The sequence below is a fragment of the Glycine max genome, chromosome 11, assembly GCF_000004515.6.
Source record: "Glycine max cultivar Williams 82 chromosome 11, Glycine_max_v4.0, whole genome shotgun sequence".
In the NCBI taxonomy this organism is placed as follows: Eukaryota; Viridiplantae; Streptophyta; class Magnoliopsida; order Fabales; family Fabaceae; genus Glycine; species Glycine max.
The window spans coordinates 32,141,628-32,152,477 of NC_038247.2; the positions used below are offsets into that span (position 1 = coordinate 32,141,628).

The following is a 10,850-nucleotide window of genomic DNA, read 5'->3' on the forward strand; positions in this document are numbered from 1 at the left end:
GTAGTAGCCTCATCTTGACTACTATAAATGTCTTGGCCCCTCATAATCATGGTTTTCTTGATGGGGCATTGAGAAGTAATGTGTCCTCTTCCAAGACATTTAAAGCACTTTATAGAGCTAGTCTTCTCTTGCATACTAGCCTTAGGGGGTTGCTTTTCAATTGTCTTCCCCTTATTATCTTTGGGCTTAGAAGGTGCCGCCTCTAAGATTTCTTGACCTTAGTATTTCTTTGGATACGAGTGAGAGACATAAGATTTTGAAGTAGATTTCCTTTTAAGTTGTTGCTCTACCCTTATTTCTCAATCTAAGTAAGCCTCTATATTGTCCTTCCCATGGAAGTATGAGAGGTTAATGTTAGCCTCTTGAGGCTTTCTTTCCTTTTCTCTCCTATGGGAGTGAGGTCTAAGATGTGACCTATGCCTTCCTTCACAATAGTCACAAAGTTCTTCAGTTATGCTCTTGCAAGAGTCATGATTACTAGGAGACATGTTTTTGTTTTCTTAACTCTTTTAGTATTTTCCTTCTTTCTTCTTCCCTTATTTGTTCTCTCTCATCTTGATTTATTTCTACCCTATCTTTTCCTTTTTCTTTTCTTTTTAGTTTTTCTTTCCATAACTTGAGGGAACTCAACTCATCTAAGATTCTAGATAGAGGGTCCTTATGACTAGTACCCTCACCATTAATACTAGATGAATGATGACTCATGTTGGTTCCTAAGTTGTGGTTCTTTATTGTTTGGCGTTTGCAAAAGGTAAAAGTTAGAGTTTAAAAGAACTCAAGATAAGCATGATAAGCAAGAAGAAAGTATTATGCAATAACAAGATAAACTAGGCGAGACTAGTAAAGAAAATAAGCTATGTAAATAAGAAAAAAATTAAAGTGCAAGAGATGTAAATTAGGTGGATCCTAAGAGTGTTTGGATGACCTCATTTAAGGTTCCCAACAAAGCACTCACTATCCTAAGGGAAAATTGCCTAAAATTATTACACACAAATGGAAGTAGGATGACCTATTGGAGGCTCCCAACTTACTTCCAATGAAAGGCCTTTTATTACAAAATTTGAAAATAATGAAGGTAAACATACAAGTGTCCAATTACAAATAAATTGCTAATTACAAAAAGGTCCTCAATTTTGGTGGCTATTCTCTCTTTGGTGTTTCACTCAATTTGGAGTGTTTTTTAGTCCAATAGCTCTTAAAGTGGTTGACCTCTTGCTTCTTGACTGAAATTCTTCAATGGATGACACCAATCCTCCTTTCAAATTCTCTATATGGCAACTCACAAACAAGGAAACAAAGAGACAAGCAATAACCAAAGACCAGAAAATTAAATGAAAGTTAAACCAATAGATTTTTAACAAGACAAATTTTCAAGGATTATTCAACAATTAAAGCAATGAAAAGGACATAGAAGCAAGCTAGGCAAAGAGAAACTTAGAATGAGTCTAGAGTAGAGTAAAAAAACTAAAAAAAAGACTCAACAAACCTCTAATTTTGGAAATTGTTTTCACACTCATTTTCAATTGAAATTTCAGAACTAAGATTGCTATAAAATAGGCACCAATTATAGAACAAATTTTGAGCCAAAACAACAAGCACACTTCCCTTTGACTTTTTTTTCCTGTATATTGATTTTTCTGCCAACTTGTGTGATTTTTCGTATTTTTTCCTTTTATACAAATCACTTGGTTCTTTTTTTATAATTTTTTTCCAAATTTATAGAAAATTAAGTAAAAAGTTCAGCTCAAAATTCACAGTGACAAATTCCCAGTAATTTTTATAAGTTTGTATGTTCAAGTTGCCAGCACCAACGATTTTAGACTTTGAATCTTTTTAAGCATGGTATATTGATTGCCTTGAGCTTACTTTTAACCTTCCTATGTATGTTGAACTCACTAGGCTTGTTTACCATAGTTTTAGGAGTTCAATATTCACTTAGGATCAAAATTTCAGCCAACAATTCAACCAGCAAAACTCAAATTCACAATAAACACAATCATAAGGAAACCTAAAAGTTCAAGAAAAGGTTCACAATCAAAGACTCCCTAAGAATTTTGCATGAACATGTTAAGGACTAATTAACATGCAAGATTTGAATCAAATCAACTAATAGGATAAAAGAATTTCATACACTCGTGAAAAAATGAGTTAGACAAAGAAACAAGAAAAATAAAATTCAGCACAACATAAGAAATCTTATATGACAAGTTTCACGACTAGACATGACTTCCATGACAAACTACAATAGGTGAACAAGTCACTCTAGATTTTTTAGGTTTTCTTCTACTTTAATGTTTTTGTAAGAATTTTATGGTTTAGGTTTCAGTCACAAAAAAATAGAAAGACAAAACTCAAAGGAACCTAAACTCAACACAATTCATGGTTCAAGAACAAGAACAAGAAATTTGAACCATAGAAAAATCAAATCTAGCTTCTATAGCAAGTTTAATCAGTGGAAATTCTAAAGAATCATGTTAACAACATTTAGCACAAGACATGTGAGGAGATACATGGAGAAAAATAAAGAAACAACAATGGAGGAGAAGATAAAGTTGAAAATTAATGGAGGTATAAGGAGCACCTACTTGAAGCTCTTGTGCTCCGATCACTTGATGGAAGCTTGCTTGTGAAGCTTCTATGGAGGCTAGATCTTTGAGCTTCAATGAGGTCCTTCGATGGTGATTTTCCACCATGGAGATGCAGCGAAAGATAAAGGAGAAGAGATGAGAGGAGACCTCATCCACTAGGGAATAAGCAATGGAAGAAAGAGCTTCACCACCAAGAGAGTGCCTTGGATAAGAAGCTTAGAGAGACAGCTTCATTGGAGGAAAAGAAAGAAAGAGAGAAAGAGAGAGGAGGGAGCACGAAATTGAAGGAGGAAAAGAGGGAGAGAAGTTGAACTTTGAAGTGTGTCTCACAAGACTCTCATTCATCAACATTACAACAAGTGTTACACATGCTTCTATTTATAGCCTAGGTAGCTTCCTTGAGAAACTTCCTTGAGAAGCTATAACTTAGCTACACACACCTCTCTAATAACTAAGCTCACATCCTTGAGAATCTTCCTTGAGAAACTTCCTTGAGAAAGAAGTTGCCTTGAGAAACTTCCTTGAGAAGCTTCCTTGAGAAGATTCTTAGAGAAGCTAGAGCTTTACTACACATACCCCTCTAATAGCTAAACTCACATTCTTGAGATGAGAAGCTAGAACTTAGCTACACACCCCCTATAATAGTTAAGCTCACCCCCATGCCAAAATACATGAAAATACAAAAAAGTCCATTCTACAAAGACTACTCAAAATGCCCTGAAATAGAAGGCTAAAACCCTATACTACTAGAATGGCCAAAATACAAGGCCCAAAAGATGAAAAAACCTATTCTAATATTTACAAAGAAGAGTGGACCCAACCTTGGCCTATGGACTCATAAATCTACCCTGAGGTTCATGAAAATCCTAGGGCCTTCTTTAGCAGCTCTAGCCCAATCCTCTTAAAAATGAGTCTTTTATCCAATACCCTTGGGGAGTATGATTGCATCACTAACAAATTAGTCCAATAGAAATATACTGATATTTAGGTCTAACAAAAAATTATTGACATTTTGATACAATAAAAAATGACTGATATTCTTGTCTAATAATGATAACTTACTCACATTTTGGTCTAAGAAAAACGTATTGACATTTTGGTTAAAAAAAATTACTAACATTTTTTTCTAACAAAAGATTACTGACATTTAAGTCCAATAGTGGTAATTTATAGACATTTTCATCCAATTTATTCAACATGATCACGTTGGCAATCGATTTTGTGAGAAATTCGTCATTCCGTGTCACGCAGACTATGTTATTAATGGTAACGGACATAAGTTAACAATATGATAAATTTGTTATACTTTTTATACTTTCGGAGACTAAATTTTGAATTTTAATCTTTTAGGAATGAATTTGTCATCGAATTACACATTTAAGAACAAAAATGATTTTTACCTTTCATTTTTATTTTGATTATTGTTTTTTTTTCTTTTTCTTCCTATTTTTGTAAACTAACTTGATTACACATACAAATATTATATTAAATAAAAATTAAAATAAACTTTAAAAATATAATTTACAATTACATTTTAAACTTAATTTAATAAATATAATTTTATCAAAAAAATTAATCTATTACTCTTGATTTGACGTACATTTTATTTTTTTAATCTTCTTTTAAAAATTTAAAAGTAACTGATTCTATAAAATAACTCAAATAAAATATTTATTAAGATAGTTGAAAAATACGCATTAAAAAAGTATAGTTGAAATATAAATAAAAATTATTAAAAGTTTCCAATAAAAAAATACGTTTATAAAGCTTTTGAATAATTATTTTTGTAAATAGTGACAATTTTATTTTGTGTATAAAGCTAAAGTTTTATCTATTTTACTATTTAGAAATAGAGATGATATCCGGAGGGATATGCATAATAATTATATGTTGTCGATCTTGCCAACTAAATATTCGACCCAGGTTAAATAGGTAATCACAAATATTTTTAATATCCATGTATATCCGCATACATTCATGGATATTTACCAGAAAAAATATAATATAATTATAATTTCTATTTATTTTAATATTTTCTTCAAAATATTAGTTTAATGATCCGAACTAAAATTATTTAATTAATAATTTTATAAATTACTCTACACAATTTGTAAATAATTTTATTCATATTATTCAAATATTTAAAATGCTTCAATGTCATAAGTTTAAACAAAAGATAATAAACTAAAATAATTTAATCTCATAAGTCCAAACAAAATTTACTAAGATACATTACTTTAGTTTTCAGTAGAAGTCCAAACAAAATTATTTAAATAAAATATTTAAGTAAATTTATTATAACAGGTATTTAATTAGTACCCGTGAGACTGGTACTTTGCTCTTCGTTCCCACATTGTTTATTAACGAACAACGGAGTTGTCTAATTATGCACAAATAACCATTTAAGTATCCACCTTTTATTGATTGTCAATTTTATTTGCATGCGAGTATTTTTGTCATTCCTATTTAGAACACGGCATAATTTAAAAATGTATTTTTGATTTGAGAATAACTTTATATTATCTAATATAAAAAGCTATTTGTGTTTATGAAACTTAATATATTATTCACATATCTATTTTAACAGATACACATGACGAAGAATATTTTTACAAATTATAGAATCCAAAAATCCTAGAAAGAAAGAAAGAAAAGTTTTGAAGAGTAAAAGTTTTAGGAGATGGTGACATGTGTCAAGGGAAAACCTTATATTCTTTTCTTTTGGAGATGGCGACATGTGGCAATCAACAATACACAACAGTTAAAAACACAAATTTTTTTTCCCTCCCCAAATCCCTAATCCATGAGCGCAATTTCCCAACTTTGAAAATCGGAGAAGAAATGGACAGCGACATTTCCCAGTGGGTGACGGAGTTCCTACTCCGCAGCTCCGTCCCCGATTCCCTAATCCAAAAAACCCTAGCCGCCCTCCCTCTCTCTACCGCCTCCCCCCGCCTCAAGAAAACCCTCCTCCTCCGCACCCTCCAAACCCTCCTCCGCACAGCCACACTCTCCGAAACCGCGCTCGACATCCTCGAACTCCTCGAACCCAGTGCCCCTGTCTCCGACGCGCACCGCCGCGCGTACTGCGCAGTCGCCGTGGAGTGCACCGTAAAGTACCTCGCCGCGTGCCCCGAAGACATCGATGGCGAGTACGCCGGAGCCGTGCGGCGGATCTGGCGCGGCCGCGTGTCGGCGCTGAAGGCGCGCTGGAGCCGGCTGGTCTCCGGCGAGCTGGCGCGGTGGCGCGACGTCGTCGAGGACGCGTTCGGGGATTCTAGGGCTCGCCAGAGGCTGGTGGGGTTGAATAGTCGGAGGGACGCAATGAAAGAGGTGAGGGTGTTTTTGAAGGAAGCGTGGGGAGCGATGGGGCCTTCGTTTTTGGAAACTGTTGCGGCGAAGGAGAAGAATAAGGATGAAGGTGCTCGTGATAATGATGATAATGATAATATATGTGATGATCATGATGATGGTGCATGCATGGAGGATGTGGCAATGCATGGTGAGAATCAGGAACCATTGGAAGAGAGTGTTGATGCGAATCAGGAAGTGGGTGGGTTTGACTTATCTCCTCGGAGGGATAAAGGTAGGTTTTTTCTTCCTTATACACACACACACACACACACACACACACACACACACACACATATATATATATATATATATATATATATATATATATATATATATATATATATATATATATATATATCTGTGAGTGTTCATTTGAATTTCGATTTGGAATGATGTTTGTTTAAAGGGTGTAAAGGTGTGTGATAGAGATTGTGGAAGTAGTGTTCCATATTTTCCCTCCACTGTGTTTTACACACACACACACACACACACACACACACACACACACACACACACACACACACATATATATATATATATATATATATATATATATATATATATATATATATATATATATAACTGTGAGTGTTCATTTGAATTTCGATTTGGAATGATGTTTGTTTAAAGGTTGTAAAGGTGTGTGATAGTGATTGTGGAAGTAGTGTTCCATATTTTGCTTCCACTGTGTTTTATCGAGGTTTCTTTGTTTTTGCTTGTCAACATTTTTGAAATGTGTGCTGTTTATTTGTACTGTGTGTCCGAATATGTGAGTATTTTCTCTAGTACCCTAGAAATTGTATTTTGAGGAATGCTAGCATGATCATATTCTCTAAGACACTCTTTTGAAGATACTCTCTACAATTGACTGAAATTGATTGGAGATCACATATTTTTTGCTTACCTTCGTGTCCCCACTCACTGCAGGATTTTGTCAATTAAAATCAGCTTAAACTTTAGAAAAATGTTCTGCTCTTGTTAAAATAGATCATTCATTATTTGAAATAAACTTAAATGATGAACTCAGAACACTGTTGAATAACTGCTACGCTTACAACTGTTTTACTGTTATTTACTTATTTTTTTTTTATCATACTGTGTCCCCAATAGCAATTCCAAAGCGGAATTCTCAGCTTAAACACAAACACTCTGCATTTCGTGCATCTCATAGGGGAAGGGGAGTTGAAATATCTAGTCCGAAGGAAGTGAAGGCAACCAAATCATGGAGCAAACATGATCCTGTGCCTAGTGCTGAAGTTAAAAAAGTTCGGGAATCCCTAAAATCAAGTTCTTTGGAGTTACGAGCGTTGGTTAAGGATCCTCTTCCCCATGCATTGCATATATCTGATGTTGTAAGATCCAAATTGGCAACTAGTGATACAAAAACTGAGCCACTGATTGAAAACCAACATGAAGATGTAGAAGTACAGGATCCAGATGTTTGTCAGAGTATTGTACCTTTTCAGCCTAATGATGTCAATCTTGGGAAGAAGTCTTTTGTTCATTGTAGTAATATTCATCAGCCCTACTTGATGGAACAGAACATAAGTGCTCGTACCTTTGAGGTAATCATGTTTATCTATTAGCAGATTACTTTTAATATTTAACTGTTAGCAAGGGTCCAGGTTTTGATCTAAAGGATGGAGTCTTGGTCAAGGTAATTTTTTTCACACAGAAAAATGCTTGTTGTCTCCTGGAGAAAGTTCTCCCAGAAGGATTACCATCGCCCATGGTTTTTTTATTGCAGTTGTGGTTAGAAAAGTTGTAAACAATTGCAATACAATGTGACTGGTATAGCAGCAATTGCGATCATGATGTGGAAACCACAATTTGAAACCTTGCTTCCACTTGATCCAGTGGCCTATGGATTCCATATGTGGATCCACAAAGACAATATTGATCATGCCGATGGTTAAGAGTATTTTTTTTTATGGATTCTTTTTTCTTGTTGTTGATACTTTGTACTTGTATTTTATATCATTTTGATTTTTGCATTGGCATATTAGTTGTTTCCTTCTTTTTTCCAGTGGGAGGATTCAGTAGACAACTCGCCACAAGCAAGACAGCCAAGGAGGAGGAAAAGGAAATGGAGTTCGTTGGAAGAAGAAACACTAAGGGCTGGTGTAAAAATGTATGTGCTTGTTGTAAACTTGTTAAACCATAATTTTCCTGGTGAACTGCCATAGCTATAAGTTATAATTGCAATTGAAAGCTAATCAATTTAGTAACAGTTTTGTACATTATGATTACATGTTCTCATTTACCATATTTCTTCTTACACAGGTTTGGAGAAGGAAACTGGGCATCAATCCGAAGTTTTTACAGTAACGTATTTGAAAATAGAAGTGGAGTATGCAATCTATGCCCCAAAATGCTTTGTCATGTTGTCATATTTCTTTCTGGACTTGTACCTGTAATATAACACTGATTTTTGTTTTTTTGTATAAATTTATCTTTAAGGTTGATCTGAAGGATAAGTGGAGAAACATGATACGGTGACACTAGTGTGCTACTTTCATGTGTATATCTTGGTCAGGTATTTTTTATTCATTTTCCCTTTAAAATTATTTCTATTAACTTAGGTTGATATTATATGTGCATTTTCTATTCTTGCTTGATTCTTTCTGTATTGAGATTTATGGTTGTATTCACCAATACTGAATTGGGTCAATGTAGCATTGTAATGATTCTGTTCTTTTTTTTCCTATTGTATTTTCATGTATTTCCACGAAAGATATACTTGTATTTGTTTTTCCTAGACACTTAGTTTATAAAGGCTTGATGGTGCATCCCTTCTCTGTCCCCAAAGGTGAAGGATTCAAGGTGATTAAAATTGTTCTGTAAATTGGGTCTGTTTATGGTGGATTCACGTGTTGTATAGTTGAAGAGAATCAACTGTTTGGGATTTTGGCTTGGATCATGGGTTGGTGGTTTTGTGTGAGAAAACAGAGAGGTGGTGAGAAGTGAGATGTAAATGTCTAACAGGCTGATGTTTGGAGTTTCCGCAGAAGAATGAGTTGTCAGAGGATGCAGAATTGACAGTGTAGACAGAACATGAGATGGAGACAGAGAAGAGATGCACCAGTGATGGAGATGAAAAAAGGATTGCTTCTCTGTTTCACTGCAACACACTAACCAAATCAGGACCTGGTTTAGTTTTTTGAAAACATTTTTTTTAGACAAACTCCAAAATACCTCCCCCCAACCCTCAATACAAGCTAACCATCCATCAGGCCATACTTCCATGACACCACTGTCACTAAACAGCAATGCCATGAAACTCTACAAATTGTAAATTGGAACATGTAAAGCTTGCTACATGTGATGAAAATTATAATAATATCGGGAGTTGGTAAAATGCATTCTAAATTGATATCATGTAGTTTTGTGATCCTGGATGTCTTAGTGTATTGAGACTTGAGAGTTTTTTGCTCTTTGCCTCTCTGATCCCTGGTTCATACTTCATAGTCTGTTGGAGGGTCAAGTTGGCCTATATGCGATAAACAACATTACAGTTTTCTTATCTGCAAGAATTTTAATACTTTCAGGTAATGACAATTTTGAGAGCAGCTTCTCTCTATGCAATCAAGCTTTTTTGAAACACCATCCAAATAGTACAGTTAGTGAGGACCAACTGGTATCCAAGGCCCACGCATGGGCCTTTTCAAACACGTCATTCATCACTGGGTTCTGGTTTCAGTGGCTCAGCTGAAGGTTGGATTTGAAATTGCAGGTTTTGATGATGCATGCATATAGCATTAATATATCTATAAGTTTTGTGGTTGTTACCTGTTTCATGTTTTAAAGTAGCTTGTAATCATTAAGTAGAGTAAGGTTTCTTGTCATGGTGTCAACACCTTGTAATGAACTCCTGCATCTTAAACGCCCAAGGAGATTTTAATTTTCTTGCTACTAATTTTGAATAAAGAAATCGAAGGATAGAAACTTCAATATTGTGGTACCGTTTTCTTATCTTGGTGAAAAATCAACTGTCTTGGACTTGCCACTTTACCATGCCATGTGTCTGCCCTAAAATCAGAAGACAATGGTGACAACTAGAGAGAATATGGAACAAATTGTAGTGCATGCAATTATTTTGGCAAGTTGATGTTTGTATTAGTTCTGCTTCTGCCTGCATTCATTTTGGCAGTTACTGTTTGTGGAGTTTTCCCATAAAAATTGCTGCATCTATAGATGAACAAATTGAACTTTGTAACGTTGTTCAAAACATTATGAACAAATTGCACAAGCATTTTGACTAATGGTAACGAAGGGTTTCTTACGTGAAAAGTTATATAAACTTGCGGTTTATATTTCAGGTTCCCCCATTATGGTATGCTCGGTAAGAAAAGATGACGAATCATGGCAATTTCGAGGTCTTAGTTTTTACTTAACGTTGAATTTCGTATGATGTTATTTTTCGTTTCATCTGGATATGCAATTATTCCTTGATAAGGCTGAGTATGATAGCTATGTAAATTTTTAATGCAACGTATGACTTTTGTCAAGTAATTAAGTCATAACAGCATGACCTTGAATTTTCATATGATTTTGTCTTATTTTCTTTTCTATGATTTGGAACTATGTATGGGCGATTGGGCCTCGAAAGTAGTCTGGTTTGCATTATAATTTAATTTTGGGTAAATACCATTTTCGTTCATGAAAGTATGTGACGTAGATAAATTCATCCTTAAAAGATGAAAAAAATAATTTATTGACAAATATATAAACTTAATTAGTTGACATTATTAATAAGATACATATACTAACAATACATTAGACTTAAAAGTTTCTAATTTTGTTATTGTAAATATTTATTATAATGTATTAAAATTATAATTATATTTATAATGTTAATTTATCAAAGATGAATCAAGATTCAAGATGAGACAATGCGAGATAGGTTTT

The 10,850-nt window shown here is 34.2% G+C and overlaps 1 protein-coding gene across 5 annotated transcripts; it reads left to right on the forward strand.

Moving 5' to 3' along the window:
- The first annotated feature begins 5,330 nt into the window (after positions 1 to 5,330).
- On the forward strand, positions 5,331 to 10,486 carry LOC100819448 (uncharacterized). 5 transcript variants are annotated; one of them, XR_416911.4, is made up of 7 exons: positions 5,333 to 6,174; positions 7,053 to 7,507; positions 7,970 to 8,073; positions 8,226 to 8,292; positions 8,403 to 8,478; positions 9,491 to 9,656; positions 10,262 to 10,486. XR_416911.4 is itself a non-coding variant. In XM_006591196.4 (6 exons), exons 1-5 carry the CDS (start codon positions 5,430 to 5,432, stop codon positions 8,439 to 8,441), a joined length of 1,410 nt encoding a protein of 469 aa, XP_006591259.2. In that variant the 5' UTR covers positions 5,331 to 5,429; the 3' UTR covers positions 8,442 to 8,478; positions 9,491 to 9,893. The 5 variants fall into 5 exon arrangements, 1 of the variants encoding a protein (XP_006591259.2); XM_006591196.4 differs by lacking the exon at positions 10,262 to 10,486 and having other exon boundaries at positions 5,331 to 6,174; positions 9,491 to 9,893; XR_001383561.3 differs by lacking the exons at positions 8,403 to 8,478; positions 9,491 to 9,656; positions 10,262 to 10,486 and adding an exon at positions 7,690 to 7,860 and having other exon boundaries at positions 5,332 to 6,174; positions 7,053 to 7,599; positions 8,226 to 8,245.
- The last annotated feature ends 364 nt before the right edge of the window (positions 10,487 to 10,850 follow it).

What these genes read in the sequence shown, in the direction of transcription:
- LOC100819448 (XM_006591196.4), top strand. Translation starts at nt 5,430, where the DNA reads ATGGACAGCGACATTTCCCAGTGGGTGACGGAGTTCCTACTCCGCAGC. An exon ending in ATCTCCTCGGAGGGATAAAG is followed by an intron (nt 6,175 to 7,052) that starts GTAGGTTTTTTC and finishes TGTCCCCAATAG; the next exon opens with CAATTCCAAAGCGGAATTCT. An exon ending in TATTTGAAAATAGAAGTGGA is followed by an intron (nt 8,293 to 8,402) that starts GTATGCAATCTA and finishes TTTATCTTTAAG; the next exon opens with GTTGATCTGAAGGATAAGTG.